This window comes from Podarcis gaigeae (genome assembly GCF_964106915.1).
Source record: "Podarcis gaigeae genome assembly, chromosome: 11".
In the NCBI taxonomy this organism is placed as follows: domain Eukaryota; kingdom Metazoa; phylum Chordata; class Lepidosauria; order Squamata; family Lacertidae; genus Podarcis; species Podarcis gaigeae.
In genome coordinates this window covers 35,584,612-35,610,364 of record NC_139687.1, presented here as the reverse complement: position 1 = coordinate 35,610,364, position 25,753 = coordinate 35,584,612, and the positions used below count along the sequence as shown (strand labels likewise).

Here is a 25,753-nt window from a genome sequence, read left to right as displayed (position 1 = left end):
GGATCCAGCTGACTGCTGGGTCCAGGCATGAGTCCAGGACTTGCATGGCTGCACCTGACTCAAGTGTAACAGAGAAACAGAGCTGGGTGTCATCGGCATACATATTTTTGTTTTCATGGGGAGAAGGGATACAGATCCCTATGCTCTATTCCCCCCCTGAAAGAAGAAAGAGGCTGGGCACCTCAGTTCTGAAGGTGAAAAACAGCCAGCAGGAAAATAATTAAGCACCCTTCCCATCAGCCTCCACTCCTTTATTGCAGCCGCCTCCTCAGGCTGCTTTTCCTTGTAGAACTGCCCCAAACATGCTGAGCGAAAGTTACACATGTCTGTAATGTCTTGTTTGGCCCTCAGAGAAGAAGTTTGGCCATGGGATCTGCAGCACACATGTAAATTCTACATTTCAGTGCGTAGCTTATGGATGACTCCAGACGCCATAACCCATCATTTTAGATGACAGGAGGCAATAATAGGACTGCTATCTAAACACAGATTTTCACACGGTCTTATGTAACCACTGCTTTCTATGTTCTGCAGTGATCCAGTACCTGTCTTTTAAAGAGCTGTGCTGTTTTCATTTCCAAACAGCTTTGAATGGAGCCCTTTAATTAGACCAATATATACACATACATTTTGTTCCCTACAGATCTTTTCTTTCAGGTACGGGCATGTCTGGACGTGCCTGAAAGGTCTGCATATTGCCAAATGGTATACAAACTCAAAATATCAACAATTTGCTGCTCTGAGCGGCAATCAGATGTGTAATATAATTAAAAGCCAATCATCTGGTTTCCAAACTAAACTAAACTCAAGTCTATGAAGGTCACACAGTTTTATGGATTCGGATCGATAGACTGTATGGATGGGTTTGATCGATCATGTTATACAAAGCCTTTCAAAGGCCTGCCAGCAAAACATTCATTAGGGGCTAAGAGTTGCTACATCTAATCAATAGTTAGAAGAACACAAAAATAATGGCCACGATCCTGAAACCATTTCGTCCTACTGCTGCCACTGTAGCCTTATGAGGCTTTGGCTCTTCTTATGAGTTGGTGATTTCACAACTGTTACTAATGTATGCAAATGCACTATATATGACTTGCAAACTAACGACTTTACAGTGGAACCTCGGGTTAAGTACTTAATTTGTTCCAGAGGTCCATTCTTAACCTGAAACTGTTCATAACCTGAAGCACCACTTTAGCTAATGGGGCCTCCTGCTGCCGCGCACCAGAGCACAATTTCTGTTCTCATCCTGAAGCAAAGTTCTTAATCTGAAGCACTATTTCTGGGTTAGTGGAGTCTGTAGCCTGAAGCATATGTAACCTGAAGTGTATGTAACCCGAGGTACCACTGTATATCTTATTCCCAGGATAGAAATAAAATATACAAGATCATTTTCATTTATAGTAATTCCTAACTTTTTTGTGGGTATATTATTTTTCATCAAGGCAGCTTAGTGATGTAAATCAGAGATGGGGAGCCTATGGGCCTCTCTATGTTGTTGAACTCCAACTCCCATCATCCATTATCCATGCTTACTGTGGCTCATGGGAGTTTGAGTCCATCAACATCAGGAAGGACGCAGGTTCCCCATCCCTGTTACACATAGAAGGAGAGATCAAAATAGCATTTATAGTAACACTGTGAACGAGCTACTGAAATTTGTATACTGGGGGTATGTGTGTATCCATTTCAGTGCTCATCGGGCTGTTTGGGGATTAAATAACTCCTCCCACACCATTTCCCTTACCCTGCCCCCAGCTATGAGTTATACCCTTCCAAACTGACTTTCAAAAATGTTAATACAACATTTAGGACCCAATCCCTTATACCCATATAAGGCCAATTGAAAACATTGGTAAATATATATCAGTAAAACAGGACTAGAATCTAACTATGGAGTTAACATATTATACTGATTTTTTCTTTCTTTCAAAAGAGTATACTTTTTATTGAAGTCACACCTTATAAACTATACTTTTGGAATCATAGTCTGGAAAATGTCAGTGTCTTTCTTTATATAAATAGGAAAAACACTGAGCCAAAACATTTTATGCTTTTGATGCCAAAATTCCCAAAGCTGTGATGATCACTAGATTGTTTGGGCTGTGGTATTGCTTAGCGGGGTTTGTTGATGTTAATTTTTTGTATCTTTATTTCAGATCTTATTATTTATGTGGAAATTGTTACATTTGGTTGAGTACTTTTTGATGTATTGTTTATTGTTCATGGCTACTTTTGTTATGTTTGTAGTTATATACTTTTTATATGCGGTAAGCCACCTTGAGCATGGTTTTAACTTTGGAAAGGCAACATACAAATATAATTATTGATTGATTAATATTAAAATTTTCTTGGTGGGGGACACACACAAAACAGGAGAATTCTTACTCCTCCTTTAACTTGCAGATGTAAATCATCTTCATCCTCAGCATTAGAAGTGGTCAAAGGACTTCACTAAAACAGCCCTGTAAGGTGGGTCAGTACAGTCACCCCCATTTTGAAAATGGAGAGCTGCCACTGAGAGACAGTGGCTTGCTTCAGGACTACCTCTACCTCTCCTTTAAATCAGAATCAATGAAGGCGGTGAATGTCCTGTGTGTCTCTAGATTCTAGTTCACAATTATGTACTACACCTCACAGTATAATTCTCTTTTGAACCAAGGAAAAGGACTTCCATCATTTAAACAAACCTTGGCCTAACAAATTATATACTTTTAACTGGACCAGCCTCAGTGCTACCTAGTACAACAGAACAGAATGATGTCTGTGAATCATGTTTGCACTGCACTGATTTCGTTCCAGTGACATGTCATTAGGGATATTTCCCAGAGTCAAATGTGTCCTTTCAGTGTTATAAAAAACATGCACAGAAGATGGAAATGTTCATTGTCTAGGTGTCTTTTGGAAACACAGCTCTATGTGCTTCCTTAAAAAGGGACAGGAATGCAGTCTGGGGAATGAAAAAGGGCAGTTCTGTTATGATGAAGTAACGAAAGCAGGTTTGGCAGTGAGGGCATACTCAACTGAGAGCTGTAGCTGATCCCTGCTTTCTGGCATAAAAAGAGCCCTGCTGGATCAAACCAAAGTTCCATCCTGTTCTCACAGTGGCCAACTACAGTCATACCTCGGGTTGAAGTAGCTTTGGGTTGAGAGTTTTCGGGTTTCGCCGCTCGTGCATGCGCAGATGCTCAAAATGACGTCACGTGCATGTGCGGAAGTGGTGAATTGTGACCCGCACACACGGGTTGCGTTCACTTCAGGATGTGAACGGGGCTCCGGAACGGATCCTGTTCGCATCCAGAGGTACCACTGTAGATGCCTGTGGAAAGCCTATCAGCATGATGGTAACAGCACCCTTCCTATTTGTGATACTCAGTAACCGGTATTCAGAGACATATTGCCACCTTCTGACAACAGAGGTTAGTGGCAGAAAGCAGGGAGCCCAGAAGTAGGTGGACCCAAATCCAATGACAGGTAGAGGCTAAACTAGCTCCGGTTTCGTCCCCAAGCCAGTGAGCTCTACAAAAGCAACACTGAGACTCGACTGAATGTAAGAAAGGCGGCAGGCAGTTGGGGGCAACTGAGGTTGGTAGAGGTAAACATGGCCAGAAGAAAGTTGTGTGCGAGAGAGAAAGGGGTATGTGTGTGTGTGTAACCGCAAGATACAGAGGCAACCTAAAGAAAACTCATAAAAATAAATTGATATGCAAAGCAAGTGTTAGCCACTGTGGGGGTCTGTGGGGTTGTATTCCCCAAGGAGGCCTCTGACCCTATTAGGTTTGTAGCCTAGCATTAATTAGATCAGTCTAATTAATTCAAAGTGTAAATTAGGAAACCATGAAACTAAATTATGTTTGAAGGCTCCTAATACATTTACCCTCGTATTGTTTACTCAGCAGTTTTTAAAAAACCATTTTGTTAAAATGGTTGGACAAAGCAAAAGCTCAGGATCTATCTGCTTAATGGCATTGAAAACAGGACCTACGTTGTCCATGCAACTCTGTGAGGTGTTATATACATTGATGGTGCAGTATCAGTAAGTTACTACTACTAATAAAAATCCTATAGTGTGGTCTTGGAATGCAAACATGGGGCCCCCTAGTGCTATGGTTGCGGCCAATCAGTGTAGATAATACTGAGTTAGGTGGACAAATGGGGGAGGTCAATGTGGTGCAAATCCACTGGCAGAGCCAATCCAACGTTCCTGCTGGTGTGTTTGCACAGTACCAATCTCTCTTATGCCTTCTCCTCTCCCTCCTGGTAAGCAGTAGCAACTCAGCTGTTAATTGGCTAGAAGAATGCCACTTACTGACTTGTACCTGACTGTTCAGACATTACAGAATTCCTGATTTCTGGTTGCTTGCCTATACATACCGTAGATTGCTATTTAGTTTTGGTGAGTTTACTTGTTTTATTTTATTTTGCTAATCAGAGGGTATACTTTTAAAAAAACAACAATAAAGAGTATACTTCATAGAGTACATTATGCCTTGGGTTCTTCTTGATATGCCTCATTGTTGTTCTTGATATTTGAAAATTTTGTTTAAAAACTTTTTAAAAAGTGAGTTCAAATGGCATTGCCATTATTTTATGATCCAGCATGCTTTTTTCTCTTTTTGCATAAGGGAAAAAAATGAAACTGCAAATAGCCAAGTTAAATTGTGAACTTCCCCCTGGGGAAGCCTAAATGGTTTATTCTCCCTTCCTGTCAGGTTATTTTTAAACTCTAGGATGGTTTGCCACCTCTTAGCTGGCCTGAGACTCCTATACCCGAGCTTGGAAATTAAAACTCTGACTTAAGGGAGGCAGAAAAACATCAGCACTCAAACTGTCCAAGTGTTAAACGTTAAGTATTTTAACAGCGCTAGCCAATCATCAGTTAAGAAGCAGCAGCCTTCTTGAAAGTTATTTAGTTATGTCAATGGCGGAGACTCAGCTAGTGAGCTGTCTTCTACTGGGACTGAAGAGTCTCAGCCAGTTGTTGCTTTTTCTGTGAAAGGCTCAAGGATGTTGCGTCAAAACTTTGGCCTGAGAGATGTGCTCTCACGTGCAAATCCAGTAAGACAGTAGGTCAGCCAGGGTTGGGGGTGTGTGTGTGTGTGTGTAATTTCATTCAACCACATGCTTAATTTATAATGCAAGGAGCATTCAGCTGATTTCAGCAAAACTCCAAACAGTGTGTAAACAAGTGTCAGTTGAAGTACCTTTGTCCACTATCTTTTTTTTTTTTTTACAGTGATGTTTATGTTGGACTTTTTCACCAACACAGAGTGTGCACAGCGACTGGAGCGTAGAAATAAATGGCTGTTTGCAATATCTTTGCTTTTTGAAAATATAACAACCAAACGCTGCAAGCCATCACTCCTCACCAGCAGCATACAAAACATTCAATCAACTTAAATACAGTTTTCAAATAATCAATTATCCTATCACATCCCTTCCTGTATCCGGCGCAGAAAGTAAACTCCCCTTTTAATTAGTCAAATAGTCAAGAGACCACAGGTGTGCAGCTAAATAGGTCAGACTGCAAACATACACCTCTAAGTAGCACCACTGACCACCTTTAGATAAAGAAAAACCAACAGTTTATGCAGCATGCATGATGTCATAAAAACCTATGTATGCTTTATATACTGCTTAGTGCTTTACTTTCTAAGCGGTGTATAAGTTTAGAAACGCTTGCCTGCTGAAATAAGGGTCTTCACCAAATCTATCTACCTATGTGTGCACAAACAAACCACCTTCTCCTCATCTCATTTATTTCTTTTCCTATCTGTTCTTGGTGAAAGTAAATGAATAAACCCGATGAAGGTGATTTGCTTTCTGTATCAGTTTTCTTTCTTTCTGCCTATCCCTCTGAGGGGCAAGCGTGTTCATGTACTATGCATTAAGGCCTAGGCATTGCCATTAAAATGTTACAACTCCAAAGAAAGGGCATTCAAAGAGCAACAAATTTATCTCTACAGAATACTCCATCCAGCATGCAACATATGAGAGCCATTTGCTTTGATTCAAGTGCTGCCAGCTATTGGCTGGGAAACAAGTGGGGGGGTGGGGAGAGTGGCTGGGGAAAGTGCGTTGGTTGCAGCAAAAAGAGTGGAGAGTTGTTGTTTTTTTGCTTTTCTGGGATTGGTTGTTTCCTAAAGAGAGGAGACATCTATATCAAAACCAGAAGGATCATGGCAAGTTCCATATAGATGGAATCACAATCAACTGCTTTGTTCTTTAATGGAATTTAAATGCTGATAGATATGCATATTTGGGCAAACGTTCCCCCCCCCCCAAATATATTAAACAGGATTATATCTTCTGTTTTAAATTCCTCCCTCCACTTTACCTTTCTCAGACAAAATCGAACTTTTCCTTTTGCTGCTTTTTGACAAATCCATCAGTGCATGCAGACAGTTCCCCCTAAAAGTGTAGACAGTTCCCCTAAAAGTATAAAATAGACAGTTCCCCTAAAAGTATAAAATAGACAGTTCCCCTAAAAGTGTAGACAGTGCCCCTAAAAGTATTGTTTCCTATTGCTTTCACAAATAGGTATTCATCCTGTGCACATTTCACCTTTTCAATAAAATATCACTCATAATAAAACAACCACAACAACAGTCTATCCAACTGAATCACACCGTCTAACAGGGTCTTGTGGCACATGGCTTTAAAATTAGTTGATAATAGACTATATAGTACATCCTCCTGGGGCCAGGACTATTCCTCTGGCCTCTGAATATTGATGGGAAGGGAATGACCATTTTTATGGTTTCTCATGTGAGAAGCGCCCGAGATAATCTTTATTCTGCATTCTTCTCTTTGCTGTTTTCTCTTCTTGGGGTGCACTGATACTCCCTGTACTCTCTCCCCCCCCTGCCAAATTATTGTGTCATGCATAGCCAACAGCCTAACAACCACCCTCCTGCAACTCCTGCTGCCTTCGGACTCACCATGGGGGAACTATTACCACATTATCTTATAATTGCCGATCAGTTACAAGCTGCAAAGGGATGCATCACTGTCAGTCCCCTGAAGCAGTGGTAGTAAGAGGTGCAATGAAAGCAACATAGTTCTTTTGAGGGTAAACAACCATCTTGCCCTGATCATCATGGAGGAAGAGGAGGAGATCACAAATAAATAAGCAACAAAACGTCAGTGTGCAGTGCTCCTATTTAGGGTTCTAGCCAACAAGCTTCATCCTCTCCCAGGATACTCCATTACCTGATTTTGTGGGTTCTCCCCCCCCAACAGTCAAAAGGCATTTGTATGGCTCCTGATCATACATTGCTCAGCATTCATTGAGAAGCTTGCTGTCCCCCGCCCCCCTGAAGAGTTTCTCAAACCTTTGATTGCCTCAAGCTTGCACAGAGAACTGAGTTCATTACCACTAAACAATATGCTGTATTTTAAGTTGTTGCTATGCAATGAACTTGTACCAGAGGCTACATCTCTATAGCAACCCCTGTGCTCTCTGTTTGGTGCTCTAGAATACAACTGCGGAAGACCAGCCATGCAAATTGCACAGACGGCCACAAGCTCTTCTGTTGACTGTGTAAATGAGAAGTGCCACAATTGGCTGAAACATACTGTTGATGTGGACTGCAGGAAGCTGAGGTGCTGTGTGAGTACAACTGCAAAAACAAGTAATAATGTGGATATGCCCCTACTCTTAAAGAGCTTACCTAGAATACAAGAAAAGCTATGCTGAATCTCATTTGTACCAGAATCCTGTTCCCACAGTGGCCAGCTAGATGCCTATAGGAAACCCTCAAGCATATACCTTCCAATACATATTTACCCACCAGGATCTTGCACCTTTGCTAGTGCTTTGTACAAACTTTTGAAATGCACAATATTATTGCATCCTGCCCTATCCTTACCACAGTTGTGAGGAAATTGAAATGTCTATGGGTGCTTCCAGCTGGATGCTTAATACTGCAAACCTACCATTCTGAAATTGCAAATGGGACATTGGCAGCAGGTGTGGTGTTGCTGTTTTTCTTTTCTTTTTTTAAAAAAACTTAACTGATTTTCTGTGAAAACTGAGACTCTGAATATAAAAGGTATGAAACACAGCCTAGCATTTTGATGCTGATGTCATGGGCGTGTATGCGAGAGCAGTACCAGTTCCACAATAAACATCTGTCTGGAAGCAACCTATAATATACCAGGATGCAGAGAAATAGGGAAATGTACCTTTTAGTTCTTCAAAACTGCAGCGGCAGCACATATCACCCTCCCATACGGATGAGATTGTAACATGATAAATAAGACGATCCCTGCTGGATCCAGCCACCTAGTCCAGCATTCTGGGGCTTGTCCACACCCAGGGGCGTTCTGAGGGGGTGGGGAAGTCCGCTCTGGGTGCCATTCCAAAGGGGGGGGGCAAAATGCCTACCCCCAATCGGCGGTACCCCCCAGGGCACGCACCACTCACCCCCCATGGGTGGTGTGCCACGCCCCACAGGTGGTGCGTCACGCCTCTGTCCAACACCTGAATATGTGGCTTTGCACCTGCCTCTCTCATTAATACAGGGATGTCCACATGATGTCCCCATCCCAGTGTTGTCCCAGATCTTTCCCCCTTTAAATGCAAAGATTCTCAAGCTTTGAAAAGACAGAAATGGCCATCTTGTGTAGTGCATTTTTCTGGGGGGTACTCAGGGGTATGCAGTACCCACACCTTCCCCCCTCCCTAAGTTAAAAGTATGGCACTTATTGTAACAACTTCATGATTACTAGCCCTTAAAAAACAACAACAGAGGCCCCCACATTTAAAGGGCAGAAAGGTCCTGGAGAACCCTGGGATGGGTAAGTTTCCCTGAGCGCCTGCTCTCCTCGCTTGATTCCTGGCCTTGCAGCCTCCCACAGAATCTCCCGGGCACTTGCGGGTTCTTTTCATGAATTACCTTTGGTATAAATTACTTAACATAAATATACTCTAAAATTGGGTCCCTTTGCTTCAGCTTTCTATATATGTTGGGGACTAACGCTGAATACCCCCCACACACACACAAACACACTGAGGCGCCCTTGAGATTTGTGCGCCTTCATTTTGCATGCAGCGACCACGAGCGCAGCTGGCAGGAAACCGCCTCGGGAGCCCGGCCAGCAACGCTCCTCCCGGCTTCCCCACACGCCGCCCGCCGGCCCCCAACGGGACACCCTGCCTACGCCTCCCGGCGGCCTGGCCTCCCCGCCCCCTGCGTGTCACAGGCGCTCTTTGCATAGGCGGCGCTCCCCGCCGGCAGCCCCCTTTATAGGCTCTCCTCTCGCGCCAAGCGAGGCCAGAGCAGGAGCGCGAGGCGAGGCAGGCAGGCAGGCAGCGCGCCGCAGCCCCACCTCCTTCGCCGCCGCCGCCGCCTCCTCTTCTTTCTCCTCCTCCTGCTGCTCCTGCAGCAGCAGCGCCGCCGCCGCCAGCGTCTCCCGCAGACGCTCTGAGGCAGCTGCCCAGGCAGGAGCGGCGCGGCGTCCCTTACCTTGGAAGAGCGAGGACAGCCTCTCCTGGCTCGGGAGCAGGCGGCTGAAGAACCCACAGGCAGAGGGAGAAAGGCGCCGGCGGAACCTGGGGCGAGGAAGGACCGGCCTCGTATCCATGCCGTGAGCTGCCCCGGTCTCGGAAGGCTGGACGGGAGCGTCCCCGAGGAAGCGCCGGCTGTAAGTTTCTCTCCAGCCTCTTCCTGCGACCTGTTGCGTCGCGCGAGGGTTGCTGGTGCCCGGAACGGCGCGCGCCGGGTCAATCAATGGATTGGGGGGGGGGGGGCAGGGCGGGGAACGGACGGACGGACGACGTTCCACCTTCTGCCGGGCTCGAGCGGGCAGCCCTTGCATGCTGCCCGCCCGAGCCTGGACAGGCTTTCTCGGAAGCAAGCCCCTCCGAATTCATACGGACGTGCCTAGGATTTGCAGCTTTCAGCCCTGCGACCCACGTTCGCGAAGGGTTGCAACGCGCGCTTTTTGATCATGCACACAGCGCACCGCCGAGGGAGCACCCAGAAGCAGCAGCATCCACGAGTGTGGGATGGAGGGATAGTGAAGGGTATGTGTGTGTGTGTGTCGGAAGGTAGAACTTGAAAGTAGGATCGAGGCCCCCGCCCCCTGCACTGTACTTGGCTTTTTGAAATGCAGCTCTGTGTGTGTGTGTGTGTGTGTTTGTGTTTGTGTTTGTGTGTGTGATGCGCCTGGGGTTTTGTTCCGAGGGGACAATTGTTTATACAGCGCAGCGCAGAGAAAGGGAGCCGGGTTGCAGACAGGGCACGTTTCTGCCTTTCCGTCCCACAGGAAGAGGGAAGGTCAGAGGGTGTGCTGCTTGCTTCCTTCCTCTCTCTTCCGAGAGATGGCTCTGGCTTTTCTCTCCCTCCCCCCCCCCCCAAGCTTCACTTCAAAGCGGAGGAAAGTGTGAGGCAGCCGTTGACAGAGCTTTTGTATTTCGTAGAGACGCACATGGCGCGCTGCTCTTCCAGGCAGCTGCTGAATGGGCACATTAGGCGAGGAAGTCGGCTCTACATGTTTAACATTTCAGGCGTCATAATCAAGAAGTATTTTGATCGGCGGAACCGCAAAGTAACAACGTGATCCATTGAAACATGAAACCTCCCCCCTTCTCTCTCTCTCTCCAAATCACTGGGAAATTTGAAGTATCTTATTTCAATAATAAGAGAGGCAGAGGCGTGTGTGTTCTATATAATTTTAGGAAACTCGGATTTTAGCCACTATGCTCAAGTTTTCTGAAATAAAGAAAACTTAAAGGGTATTGGGAAATCCTGGTTATCACCTTTTCACTTGTGGTCACTATGGAGGGGTCTTTTAAAAAGTAAATATATATATATTTACCTATACTTCGTTTGAATATTTAAAACCCGATGCAAAATATTATCCAAACAATAACTTCCTGTGCTGGTTCAAGAAAGCTGGCTCATCTGTTTTTGCATTACTATGTTTATTGCTACCCTGATAAGATGATAGAATAGTGACAGGTATTTATATGAACCGTTGAACTAAGGCTATGCATTTCTGTTTACCAGAAAAAAGATTAATATTTTGCACTGGCCAGGAGGTCTTTGTGAACCAAAATCAGTTAAATAAACGATATAATGGAATATTTTCCTAACCATACTTTAGTACATGTGATAAAGGATGATGAACTGTATCAGTATTTGCTTATTATTATTTTTTATTAAATTTATATACTGCCCTACACCCGCAGTTCTCAAGGCAATTCACAGTAACTTGAGTCCACCTCTCATGCAGCTCCTGTGAAGTTTGAGAGGGGGCTGCACACAGGAAGCAAAAGAAGATTTTAGCCTTGGGGAATTTTCTTTTTCATTGGGTAAGGTATTATTGCTGCATATGAAAAACAGAAATTTGGTAAGGGGGTACCCTTATTGGATCAGCTGCTTAGAGGCAAGGTGTGTGCAGATCTTTAGTTTTTCCAGATTTCATCCTAACACCAAAGAACTCTATGAGACTTTCAGCTAGACTGTGTATACCAGTGTGTCTTTCTTAAAAGATGCTCAGGAATAAACACTCAGCTGAATTATTGAATGGTCACTGGAGATAGCATTTTAGTTACATGTTTGTTTTGTCTCTACCTGTCTCTGCTTTTAATCTGCTCTCTGTTCATTTGCTCATTGATTTGGCCAAGACTCCCAGTTGTCACAGTTTCTCTTTGGAGACTATGTGGAGCCTCCCTGTTCAGTGGCAATATATCTGTGAATAATGGGTGGGTGGGTTTGTGGAACAATGAATAGGCAATAGCCATTGGCATCATGACTTGCTTGTGAGATTTCAGAATCATCTGAATGCTATGTAGTTTGTAGGCTGGTGCTGGAAACAGATCAGACTAGATTTGTCTGGTCCAGCAAAGTATTTCTTGCATTCTAGAAAGCTTTAAGAATGAGGACCAGGAGCCATCAGTCAGGTGTGTAGTTGCTTTGATTTGCTTCCTGCTGAATTCCTAATAATGCAGCAGTGTTTCAGTATGAGATGCACTATGTGCAGATTACATGTTGTTAATTTTTTGGGGGGGGGGATTACCTGAAGGGTGTTGCCTCATCTTTTTTGTTCAGTGTCTTTGCCAAGCTATCTTAGCTAAAATATTTGTGGCTTGCGTAATCCGCAGCAACAAAGGAGCAAAGTGTTTCAACTGATAGCTTCGAATGCAAAATGATTTATTCTAGTGGACTGTAGGACACCCCCATATGTCCAGATAAGCAGAAGTTCATAGAAATAGATGTGTTGAGATGGAGCCATATGAGAGATAACCAGTTAGCCATAAGGTCATAGTTTTCGTAACAGGGTTCTGCTGCATTCTTAGAACCCTCTGTAATGAAATTGTATTAAAAAGCATTAGAATATTTATTTAGGCAATATTTCAAAAATAACAGTGACACTCTTGTATCAGTGTATTTTGAGTTATTTTTAGAAGTGTATAAGGAAGTGAGCATAAGGAAGTTGTGTGCTTTTTTAAAAATCCAGGTTTACTTGTCCTGCTCAGAATTCTTCTGAAATTGCAGTTTTATTATTTTTCGGATTCACAAAAGCTTGACACAGCACCCCTTTACAAGGGCATGCATTGCTGAAAAACCATACTGGCAGGTGACCTTCAGCAATCTGTATCGATGGGCTCTTTCCTGCTTTTGTTCCGTTTATGCAAATGCTGTCAGATTACAAATTGTTAATCTCTGCTCAGAGGAATTTTTTAACTTGAGACATTATCTTGTTTAGCTTTAGGCTTTTAACTTACATGTTAAGGACCTCCTCTTACGTGATGCTGTATAGCCACACCTTGGAGAGACTTGACTTACAAGTACTACATGGAACCAGATCTGCTGCAGCTTCAAATATTCCTTTTTGTATATTTTAAGTTTGCATTACTGTTACTGAGTTGGTTTGCATGGCACAGGAAGCAAAACCTTGGCTTAGCAGGAGCACGTGAATTTGCCGGCTCTCGCAGCCGCTTTGCTCTTTCCTTGTCTCCTTTGCTCCTGTGCTGGCACTGAATTAAGCCCAGGTTTCGCAAGATGTGGTGAGCTCTCTCATCACTAGCCACAAGCTGTAGCCATGGTTTGCTTTTTTGCAAGAGCAAAAGGGACAGAGGAGGAGCCAAGTGGCTACTCTCTGGGAACATTTGTGTACGCTCACTAAACCAAGGTTTGGCTTAGTGTGTCATGCGAACCAGGCCACTGTGTGTTAAGCCACAGACTTTCTGTCTTCCTGCCCAGGACTACTTTTAGGAAGCTTTGATCCCTTCATAAATTTTTATGTGAGTAGAGTAGTAAGCCTGTCTAGAGTTCGTTTCACAAGCACAAAGGATCCTATCTGCAGAGGTCGTCAATATTATTTGTAGGATCAGATTTGATAACTTTCTTACTTACCTCATCTGAGCAGGTATCTCCGATTTCTTAGGCTTCTTTTTCTCATGGTTTCTGCTGGTGACATAAATCTGGATTCAGATCGTAATGATTTTCTGCAGTAGGCTGAAATGAGGAATGGATTCCTTCTAGACGTATGATGGCAACTGAGTTCAGTGGCTAGGCCTTAGAGGTTTGGGGGGATTCCTCCATCTGGCAGTAGTAAATTATAAATACTAAGGAAGAACTAGTTCCACAGTACGTATTAGGTTCCAGCTGCAAGTTTTCACTTGATGATTCTAACTCATGGGGTGATAACATCATCTAACTTTCCGGTAGGTATACCGGGGACTCCTTGAGGCAATGAGGTAAATGGTAATCCAAGATTAGTTTTTGGGGCTTTTGAATGCCAGGTTAATGTATGATTGTTTGTCAGATAATTTGCTTAGCTGTAAGAGCTAATAACAATTTTATTCCCTGTGTCTAATTTGATATACCGGTATATGGTGAGACAACACAATCTTAAACGTTTTTACTCTGAAGTAGAATCAATGTGGTTTACTCCACGGTAACTGTGTTTAGGATTGCAACCTGAGTCTGCATTTTCTTCCTCATTGCTCACACTGTACCATGTTAATGGAGAAATGTGAAACATTAGACTCAGCATGCAGATTATGCGACTGCTTTGCAAGATGTAGCTCAGAAATTCACTTGCAGTGCTGTTCATTCCATACGAAGGGTGCAAATCCAGGTAATAAGGATTACTGCATATTTCACCATCAAGGTACGCCACATCTGTAATGCTGAGGTGTGCCGACTGTACATTGTGGTGACCCATTGATGGATTTCCCCTCAAACTGAGGCTTTATTTCCCAAATCAAAGATAACTTCGTAAATATTATTAAGATTGGGCTGTAAAGCTTGAAAAGGTTCTAGTCTCACAGCAATTTCCAAAGTGCTTAGCAGGAAGCAGCACCTGTACTACAGAGGCTTCAAAAGCTAGCATGACAGCCAACACCTTCTCCACCAGGTGATATCAAATAAGGAAAACCTGCAGAGCAATCCAAACCCCTGATCTGCCATGTTGAAGGAGGTTTGGATGTAGTGGAGGTGTACCCCCCACCAGCAGAGGAGCCCCCACTAGCAAAGAACACCCCCAATACACCTACCCAAGTGGCAGGCCGGTTGAGCTGGTGTCATCACGATGGGATGTCTGTGGGCCCAGTCTGGACCTCTTGTCCTAGCCTGGCCTCCCATTTTGTGCCCTAGTTGGTGTGTCCAGTAAGGCCATGATGGTGCCGTTTCTCCACTGTTGCTGGCCAGAGGTTAGAGATGTCAACTAAATACTCAGATATGAGTTGGTTGGTGGGCTGTTTCCTCCTCCTCTTTGCCTTTTCTCAAGGGCATTGTGGACATACTGTATTATGAAACATACCTACTTTCCCTGAGCTTTATGTATGTCTAGGGTATGGTCAAGTCCAGTGCTTTCCCCCCAATAAAAATAGGTGCCGGTACTCACCAAAGTTGTTAAAGTAAGTGCCACACTCTTTAACAACAAGGGGAGGTGTCGGTACTGCATACTTTTGTGCCCCCTGAAAAAAAGTCACTGGCCGCGTCCTTTCAGGTGTCCTTTCATATCTGACTCATCACCCAGCTGCAGATTAATGAATAGTTCAGCTTCTCTTTCTTCTGTTGACACTTTCTGCTTGGGTGACAGGCTTAGTCTGTGGGAAAGTTTCATGGAGGCCATGCAAATTATAACTTTCTGCTCTCCAGACTTACTTCACTGCTACCTCTGGACTGTGAAGACTTACTTAGGCTCTTATTCTGTGGGCTGTGGTTGTTTCTATGAAACTTGAATCAGAGCTGGTCTGACCTGCACAGCAAGTAGACCCAACCCCACTGGACTTTAAACTCAATTATGAGTGAGAGAACTTTTTGCTGTGGTGTGTTAAATCTTCCTCTCCTACCTGTGTTCTCTTGGTGCCCAAAAACCTCCTCTATCTCATTTGTCTTCCTAATGGGGCAAAATGTCTTGACTTGCACCTGGAACCATTAATAAAGACCTATCAGGCTGCAAGGCTCTATTTTGTTAGGGTGCTGGCTTATAGATCTCTCTTGCCATGGTTTTGTATACCTTGTCACTAAATCTGAACTTACATGCGCAAGGGCATAACCCACTTGACATTAATGCAATAGTTTTTGCTCTCAAAATTAAAGGATACTCCAGAACTTGGGCTCTATTTTGTTTTAGCATATTATTAAATCACAGTGCTTGCCATCTTAGAATATCTGCTACACATAACAGAAAGTAAAATATGCTAGGCATGGTTTCGGTCTTTCCTTTTACATACCTTTTTGGTGTGTTTGGAACGGTTGTATGAGGATAATATCTTAATGAGTTTCATTTGTGGATGTTGGTGCTCCAAGCAGTATTTTTACATTCCTGAATGTAGTGTGTCTTGTTGCTCATCCTGCTATGATTCAAAGCACAACAATGTTTTAAATATGTGTATCTGCATATTTGGTGAATCAGCTGCTCTGTACTGGGGAGGTGTGACAAAAATCAGAGCTGTCTCTTTCCCTCCTTTTCTGAGTTACAGTGCCAACATATATTGCCATGAAAGTAGGATATCTAGTTTGCCAAGATAAACCTGCTATCTTGAGCAACAATTTTCAGAATATTCCAGTTAAGAAATTTGTATCGGAAAAACATAAACAGGCTCAATAGTCTGTGTCTTCAGCTTCTGTTTAGAATTGCTCAGAATTCGGTTACGTTTTGCAAGATGTGGGTGGTGGAGGAAAAGAGAATATCATCATCATTGTTATCTCCTGAGACTTAACTGTATTTTTTTATGTTTAGGTGTGGAAGAAAATGTCAGTCAGCATGCATGAGAATCGCAAATCGAGAGCCAGCACTGGCTCCATAAACATATATCTGTTCCACAAATCTTCATATGCTGATAGCGTTCTCACTCATCTAAACCTTCTACGCCAACAACGTCTTTTTACGGATGTGCTTCTCCATGCTGGGAGCAAGTCATTCCCTTGCCATAGAGCTGTCTTAGCTGCTTGCAGTCGATACTTTGAAGCCATGTTCAGTGGAGGACTCAAGGAGAGCCAAGCCAGTGAAGTCAACTTCCATAATTCCATCCACCCAGAGGTTCTAGAACTTCTCCTGGACTATGCATACTCCTCAAGGGTCATCATCAATGAAGAAAATGCTGAGTCTCTTCTGGAGGCTGGAGACATGTTGGAGTTTCAAGACATCAGAGATGCTTGTGCAGAATTCCTGGAGAAAAATCTCCATCCTACTAACTGCCTCGGCATGCTGCTTCTGTCTGATGCTCACCAGTGTACCAAACTCTATGAGCTCTCTTGGAGGATGTGCCTTAGCAACTTCCAGGCTATCAGCAAAAGCGAAGATTTTCTCCAGCTCCCAAAAGACATGGTTGTGCAGCTCCTGTCTAGTGAAGAATTGGAGACTGAAGATGAGCGTCTGGTGTATGAGTCTGCCATGAATTGGATTAACTATGATCTGAACAAACGCTACTGTTATCTACCAGAACTGTTGCAGACTGTAAGACTGGCCCTTTTGCCAGCCATCTATCTGATGGAGAATGTGGCTACCGAGGAGCTCATCACCAAGCAGAGGAAGAGCAAAGAGATTGTTGAAGAAGCAATAAGGTGCAAGTTGAAGATTTTGCAGAACGACGGTGTAGTCACCAGTTTGTGTGCGAGGCCTCGAAAAACTGGCCATGCCCTATTTCTTTTAGGAGGACAAACCTTTATGTGTGACAAGTTGTACCTGGTTGACCAAAAAGCAAAGGAGATCATCCCCAAAGCTGACATCCCAAGCCCAAGGAAAGAGTTCAGTGCATGCGCTATCGGCTGTAAAGTCTATATTACAGGTGGCCGGGGATCCGAAAACGGCGTCTCTAAAGATGTTTGGGTGTATGATACACTTCATGAAGAGTGGTCCAAGGCTGCTCCCATGCTAGTAGCTCGGTTTGGTCATGGTTCTGCTGAACTCAAACATTGTCTATATGTTGTTGGAGGGCACACAGCAGCCACTGGTTGCCTCCCAGCTTCTCCTTCAGTATCCTTAAAGCAAGTAGAACAGTATGATCCCGTGACCAACAAATGGACAATGGTTGCTCCACTTCGAGAAGGAGTAAGCAATGCAGCTGTAGTCAGTGCAAAGCTGAAGCTGTTTGCCTTTGGCGGTACCAGTGTCAGCCATGATAAGCTACCCAAAGTTCAGTGTTACGACCTTTGCGAAAACAGATGGACAGTACCAGCCACCTGCCCCCAGCCATGGCGATACACAGCTGCAGCTGTTCTGGGCAACCAGATCTTTATTATGGGTGGAGATACTGAATTCTCCGCATGCTCGGCTTATAAATTCAACAGTGAAACTTACCAGTGGACCAAAGTGGGAGATGTTACAGCTAAGAGAATGAGCTGCCATGCTGTAGCGTCGGGAAACAAGCTGTATGTTGTTGGGGGATATTTTGGCATCCAGAGATGCAAGACGTTAGATTGCTATGACCCCACTCTAGATGTATGGAACAGCATAACCACAGTGCCCTACTCCCTAATTCCCACTGCATTTGTGAGCACATGGAAGCATCTCCCCTCCTAACTGTGTGTGTGCCTATACAGGTAAGAAACCAAACCACACCTGCAAGTTACAGGTTGCTATATATCTTACCCATAAGCTCAAGAGATTCAAATGTTGATTTTAATGCTTTTTGTTAGTGGAACAGGAAACAGAAAAGGCTGGTGTGATTCAGCCAATGCCATATCATGTTGACAGAATCAGGAATAGAACCCCACTGCCTTAATTAAACCTCACTGGCTTGCAATATAAGATCAGTTTGCGCAAGGTGTTTTGTTCAGCACTGTGAGCAGTCCTAATTGTCCCCAGCTATGCATTTGTGTGGGCAATATAATGATGGACTAGTCAATCATAGATCACAAACAATAGTAATTCATGGCACAAGAACTGCTTTTGGATGTATTTATGATTATTTTATCAAAACTTTCCCCCCCTGATACTGGATAGCATTGTCTGAACTGCATGAGATTTAGCTTATTCGTGAAATTATCTACTAGACTCCTGTTGCAACACCTATTACTGCTTTACTAACTACACTATCTGGAAATAAGTTAAATTGACTAATTGCAGAGAAATATATTTGCAATCATGGAGCAAGCAGGATAGTTGTTGACCTTAAAGGATAAATTGGCAACTATCATCTGTGTGTATGGACTACATTTTTCAAAAAAATACATTTGGTATATAACATCAAAGGGAAAAGCTGTGGGCTTAGGTAGTTGAACTTCGTGGAAACACGACTATTTATAACATTTAAGTAGAAAGCTTCTGCTTGTGAAGGAAAAAAAGAGTTTAGTTCCTGTGCCCGATGGTGAATCACGCTGACCTTATGCTTAAAAGAAGACATGCCATTTGGTTCAAGTAATAATTTGGTCTGCAAACTCAGAGCGTTCCAAAGCCCATAAATTCTGCTTTATAGTATGGTGCAGCGGCCCAAGTTCTCACCTGATGATGTGGGCAGGTGCATTGCTGGTGACTTCAATGGAATGGCATTTGCCTACAAGCAACTCTGAATTTCAGCTTGGTCATGCAGGTGCTTGTACTGTTCTCTTGCTGGTGCAAACATTGCCCCCCCCTTTTTTCTCCAATTTTGAAATGCCAGTGAAGCTTCCTCAAAACATAGCCTTTTCTTAACAGTTAGCCCCCTATCACTGTCTTTTGCTGTTCCAAACTGGTAAAATATATTTTAAGGTAAATTTGCAATCCTAAGCACACTTGCTTGGAAATCTGTGCCCTTAGAACTCAGAGGGGCTTACTTCTAAGTTAACTTGTACTTCCAACACCCAAGTGTGGGTGTTTTTCCTTGGGATGTGTGCAGCCCAATCCAATTCATAGCTGATGGTTGCCTTTAAAAAAAATCATTAAAAGAAAACAACAAAAAACCAGACTTGGTTATTAACTAGTAGTGAGGCTACTCCAGTGTAAGTAGTCTGAGAAATGCAGTTCATGCTACAAGATGCTTGCACTGTATTTTCTTCCAACAGTTGGAAGCTGCATAATAGGCCTGTAAAGCCAGGCCAGGTTGTAAAGACTCTTTGATATTCTTTCCTTGTGAAGGTTACAATTGGTGGGTAGATTAAAAGGAACCAGCTAAGTGGTTTTTGCAATAAAAGTTGGACAAACTATTGCCTCTGTAACATAGTAAATAGCAAACAAGGAGAGCCATTAGACATAGCAATAAAAACTATTGCAAATTGGGCTGCCAAAGTGTAGAAACACCAGCCCATATGGTTGCAGGATCACAGCCTTAATTCCAAAGAACTCATAGTGGGGAACCTGCAAGCTTGAGGTTCTCAAACATTGGCCTATAGATCAGTGTTTCCCAACCTTGGGTCTCCAGCTGTTTCAGACTACAGTTCCCATCATCCCTGACCACTAGTCTTGCTAGCTAGGAATGATGGGAGTTGGTAGTCCCAAAACAGCTAGAGACCCAAGGTTGGGAAACACTGCTATAGATGCTCTCAGACCATTCACTGATATCACTTGTATTTGAGAATAACCTGCATGCCAAAGATGATAATTGTGACTGTCCCTTGACTAAAACAATTAAGCACAATAACAATAGCAACAGCAACAACAACAAAAATCACATCAGCCTTCCTAGAGTGCAGTAGTGATTCTTTAGATCACACTATTTGTAGTCTATTGTTTTAGCGGCCATGGATGTGATTATCTTGCGAGTAACAAATCCTTCACTCCAAATTGTCCCCAGAGAGACAGTGATGCGGTCTTTCAAGATTTCCCCGAATTGTTCTAAAAATAACAACCGTAATAAAACAAATGGGTATCGTGTACATAATCAGAGGACTGCCCTTTCATGTTAGCAAGGGCACAGAGCAAATTTGCTTGCTGTGCTGCCCATCTCGGATATCTGCTCTCCCATACACTCTGTAGACACAAAGCCATTCCTTAGCTTCTGTAATGCATTAAGATAACTGTAGAATTCAGTCTCTAGGGCTGCATATACATCCAGCAAATAGATCTCTTCTTTTTTTTACTGTCTCCTGCTGCTTTCTCAGTGGGAGGGAGGGACAGAAAGGAAATTACTTCTGATTGCGCTCTGTTTTCATGGTGTTGTGTGGCCCCAGCCTGACAGCAGTTAGGAAGATCTTAAGTGTGCTTTGTCTCTTCTCTCAGACTTGTAGGCTCTGGAGCAGGGGACCCTATCCCAACCCCCACAAAAATGTGAATACTGGTTCTAGTGGCTGGAGTGGAAGTTGAGGGGTAGGAGGGTGGGGAATGACACACCAGGCACAAGAATGTGTAGAAGACTCTGATCAGCAGGAAATATTTCAAAAATAATGAAGGGGCTGTATCTTTAATCTGCAAGAGGCGATGAGCTAGGGCTGCAGATTTATCCTGAATGCACTCTTCTGTACTGCGGTTCTAATACAGTGCTTTTAGTTTAAGGTTGACTTGAGCTTTCAGTAACACACATGTACATTCAAATCAGTCGCACCAAGTTAACTGGAGCAGTTCTGCAATTACCCCAGCGGAAATCCCATCAAACTTTGCCTCATACATTCTGGCAGAGCTATTAATTGCTACTTTAAAAACCAGCGTGGTGCCTGGTTTGAAAACTGGCTCTGAGCATAATAATGAAGTGAGAAGGTGGAGTCTGGACGCCAAAAAAACGGCCGGGTCCAAAGCCAATATTTTGCGCTGCATAATCAACACGGGGTGGGGGTGGGGAGAAGGCTTCAGTGCAGAGGCATTGAAGCATACTACATTGTCACATGACAAAGCACAGCAAAGCAGAGTTCTGACATAATGAATAGCAGAAACGTTTTAAATAAGGGGATTAATATGTCTGCCATTCATATGCTGAATCAATTCTATTCAGGATTCTCCATGGTTAACAGAGGGCATTGGTTAGAGATTTTCTTTCCAACAGGCTGGCTCTCCCCCCCCCCCCCCCCACTTCTTTCCTTGGCTAGTTTGATTTGGCTCATGACCAAAATGACTGTCTTGCTACTTCTGCCAGCAACTTTGCATTACATGAATTTTTATTCTGTCTCTGTCACATTATCTGTTCATGCAGCTCACAGGAGAGTTCCATACTGGATCAATCAGTCAATCAAATTGAACCCCCGCCCCCGTGTTACTTATACAGTGGTACCTCGGGTTACATACGCTTCAGGTTACAGACTCCGCTAACCCAGAAATAGTACCTAGGGTTAAGAACTTTGCTTCAGGATGAGAACAGAAATTGTGCCCCGGCAGCGCGGCAGCAGCAGGAGGCCCAATTAGCTAAAGTGGTGCTTCAGGTTAAGAACGGACCTCCAGAACGAATTAAGTACTTAACCCGAGGTACCACTGTATTAAGCAGAAACCTTTGCTGTGAATGCTCTCAGAAGGAATGCTTAACAGTGCAATCCTATACATGTTTACTCGGATATAAGACACATTAAGCTGAATGAGATTTACTCCCAGGTAAATTTGCATAGGTTTGCCACCTAACTGGAGTCTATATAACTTTGATATTTGTAGTTCTGTGAGCTATCGGCTGCTGGTTATTGGACAAGTTCTAAAAAAAGGCACCAGCATAAACTAGGCCTGACATTGAAAGTCTTATGGTATGTTGTTTCCCCCTAAACCTCCTTCTTTTTTCTTTCTTTCTTTTAGCTTGTTCCATTATTTGGTGAAGAAATGTTGGAACTGTGGAGAAGCAGCTTTAATGAAGAAGAAAAAAACTGTTCCTTTTTATTTTGAGTTTGAAGAAAATATTCTGCACCTTCGAAATTCTTAAAAAGCTGGAAATGAAGGAATGGGAGGGAGAATATTGTCTTCAGTATATCAGCACATAGTTTAACTATGAATGAATGAACCTATGATCCGATCCCTGTGTTAGTAATTGTGGATTAATGTCAAGTTTAATCAGCCCTTCAAAGCGGGGGGAAGCTGAACTTTTCAGAGCTGCACAACACAGCACAAACCCTCGATTTTCATGGACTTTGCTGTTTGTGTGCAAAATTTGAAATGGTTGTCACCTCTCCTTTGTGACAGCTTGAAGTGTCAGCAGCAGCTGCTGAGGAAATGGGCCAGGTCTGGAGCAGCAAGATGTCTTTGTGAATGAAGATGCAGCTGTATCCCCTGCCACAGGGAAGGGCTTGTTCTCTTAGGCAGTGCCTGGAGCATCGGTTCAAATTGCTGAGCTGCATTGTTGTAGCTGCAGCGAGTGACCTTCTACTTGCTAAGGAGCAGCACACCTATTAAAAAAGAGAGAGAAAAAGGAGTTTTTTTGCAGCATTTTGTGGGCGAAGGGAAATAACTCCATTTTCCCCACTCCCCATGCATATGATTTCCTCTTGTATTTATTAATTACGACTGTCCTACTCTTATATTGTTACTTGTTGTAGATATAGCTATTTATTGTTCAGTGCTTGCATGCGGAGGGAACGATGCCTACAGTTGTCTTTTAAGGGCTTATGTGAATCGTATGTTTTGCACATTCTGTGGTCTCGTGACTTGCTGTGCTGCACAAGAAGAAAAAGTGCTGAGTAATATTTGGGGAGAGGTAAGGAATCAGAAATTGAAGGATTACAAGGTAGCATCTTAAATTACACGTATACTGAAGGAGGAAGCCATGGAGGTCACTTTCTCAGGCCACTGTTTTGTGTGGCTTGCCAGTGGTATCCCTGTTACACTTGATTTGCCTAGTGTTACCTTTTTTTTTTTTTTTTGAAGGAACTCACCTGGAAGTAGCCACTGTCACATAACAGTTTTCTTCTTGTGCAGCCTCATCGCTACTGGAAAAGGGGTGTGTGTGTGGAAAGCCCCTGCAGAATTAATTTACACAGAGCCCTGTTCATGGCATTATCCAACATTTTATTTTTGTTTATTTATTTATTTAAAGTTAGCCGATGGGATGTCTACTATGGACCCACGTCATCCAACCGTGGGAAGTATTTTTGATTCAGAGATACACAGCAAAATAAAGAAGTGCGGAAGCGTGTTTTTTTTATTAAATTTTTGCTTTTTCTTTATTTTTTTAAAATTAACACCGACTCTTTGTCCATCCACTTTTGAATTTAAATTGTACACCCACACCCACACCATCAGTGTCTTACAAGGTTTGGCATGATTGTTAGGATGACAAAGAAGAAAAGTTGCTCAAACATTGGTTTAATAATAATAATAATAATTCCTTCATTAATTAGCAAGTTAAGCTTTCAAATGCATACTATCTGGAAGCAGCACACAGGATCCTGATCAAAGTCCCATCCCCTGGAATTAATTTTTTTTAGTTCTTACTTTCAAGCCTGATCATTCCATTCCATTCTTGGTTGGTTTGTTTTTTCACACTTTGTTTCTTTGCCAGACTTTTAGTTGTGCTATCCATGAGAATTGGTGCAGCTCAACCAGCGTAAAGCTGCCAGTCCTCATCGTGGTTGGTTGTCTTGTCTTAATGTTGTATAAGCAAAATTACTTTAAAATGCATGCATGCATGCCTAAAAGGAATTATGATGATGATGCCTGCCTACATAATGATGATGATGATGATGTAAGCTCAACTCTTCACACTCTTCACCATATGGGAAACACAGTAATCTTACATTGCATTCCTTTGAGTGCTTACACAGAAGTAAACCCACACCGCATTGTGTGGGGCTTACTTCTTAGTAAGAATGTTTAGGATGGCATTATCAGTCTTAAGACTCTTCTCATGCTGCCATAGGCTAATTCTGCAGACTCAATTATGTGCATTTCTTATGTATTCCTATTCGCTTTAATGAGAAATGGGTGTGTGTGCAATTTTGCAAATAGCGAGTAGTGGTTCTTAGTATGGCTAGCCAGAAAGGTTTTTAAGAAACTCTGAACAATACGCACCATGTAGTTTGATTTGCAGACCACTGTTTTGATTTGCATGTTTTTGACCAGCTTTGACATTTTCGGCTATTACAGCTGTATCAAGGGAGGCTGTTTGAGTGGATTCTAGAACAAAACTCCTTTCAAACTTTGATTCAAATGTACCGAGTGCCTGGGGTGGAGGAAAAATGAAAGTGTTCCTAAATGCCACCAATCATTTTTCAGTGAAGCCTAGTGTATTGGCTATTGAGGGCCAGTGCCCTCAGGACAGCTGCACTAGGGTGCAGTGGGACTGGTGATAGGATTTGCTGCAGGTCACTCTTTGCTTTAGAAAGGGTTGTTGGCATTTACTGTTTGTTGGTTTAAGAATCACTGCTGCAGTTGGCTCTGAAGAGGATTCTTTTACACAGTAACAACATAAAATGCCAGTAAGTTTAAAGAAATTGTGAAAGATGGGAAACCCTCTTTCAAGTAATGCATAGTGGATGACTTAAAAACCTGGGGAAAGCTATAGAACATTGCTTTTGCAAACAAACACAAAACTACCCCAACTTAAATTTGGTTTGTATAAAGTCTACCACAACAAACCCTTTATGCAAGGGTTGTCTCTCACTTTTGGTTTGGAGGTGCCTCTGCCCTTCCATAAAAGAAAAAGTAACCTGTAAAGCCTTGCCAAACTCTAATCATGTTTTTGCATTCACTTAACACAGGCATGCATTACTCCCAAGGTGTTCTGAGTAAATGGCTCAAAACCCTTTGTTTAGGGAAGTGACAGAATCCTGTCTGCAGCAGCTCTCTCTCTAACTGTTTAGCTTATGACACAAATCTGTTTTGTAATACCATCCAATTTCCTGAAGCGCCCGAAGTCTCCACAGTTGTATTTCAAAGTAGTGGTTTGCTTTCAAGTCCTTGGATTTAATTCCTGGGCCTAGGTTGAAGAAAACAAAAAACCAGGGTGGCCCCTAGCCCTGCAGGCAAATATTTTGGGTTCCCGCTCTTTGAATAGACGTGGGAATCCTGGCTTACTACTTGGCGATTCCAGTCCGAAAAACACCCTACACATCTGAGAGAAATGCAATTCACACCAGAGTACACACAAAAACCTTGGCATAAGACGAGAAAAGTTCTTATTTTGTGGGCTGGTTGCTGTGGAAACGTGGAACAAAGGACAGCCTACCACTTCTGGTATAATTGTGTAGGCCCTTTTTTCTAGGCCTGACACCTGTCTGAATAAGAGTGATTAGAGCTCAATAGTGTCCCTTGTCTGACAATTGAAGATGCGGTTCACGTACAAAAAAACGGGGGGGGGAGTGAGGGGGGAGGAAAGCCGTACCAGTGAAGAAGTAAAAATATCTATGTTGTCTCTCTTTGTTTGCTACTACATTTTGAGGTTTTGTAAAACTGCATTTTTTTTTCACAATGTGAAACTGAAGGTCAATAAATTATTAGAGATTTTCTCTTCAATGAACAAGTTCTC

General features: G+C 43.1%; 2 protein-coding genes across 2 annotated transcripts in view; one reads left to right on the top strand and one right to left on the bottom strand.

Moving 5' to 3' along the window:
• Nucleotides 1–25,753, bottom strand: part of NSA2 (NSA2 ribosome biogenesis factor) — a 352,088-nt gene that overhangs the window by 67,390 nt on the left and 258,945 nt on the right. The gene's annotated exons all lie outside the window — the stretch shown is intronic.
• Nucleotides 5,222–25,744, top strand: ENC1 (ectodermal-neural cortex 1). The gene is made up of 4 exons (XM_083703226.1): nucleotides 5,222–6,467; nucleotides 6,516–9,651; nucleotides 16,210–18,011; nucleotides 22,093–25,744. Exon 3 carries the CDS (start codon nucleotides 16,222–16,224, stop codon nucleotides 17,989–17,991), a length of 1,770 nt encoding a protein of 589 aa, XP_083559352.1. The 5' UTR covers nucleotides 5,222–6,467; nucleotides 6,516–9,651; nucleotides 16,210–16,221; the 3' UTR covers nucleotides 17,992–18,011; nucleotides 22,093–25,744.

Bases quoted from the DNA above. Each gene is read 5' to 3' on its own strand.
- ENC1 (XM_083703226.1), top strand. From the start codon at position 16,222: ATGTCAGTCAGCATGCATGAGAATCGCAAATCGAGAGCCAGCACTGGC.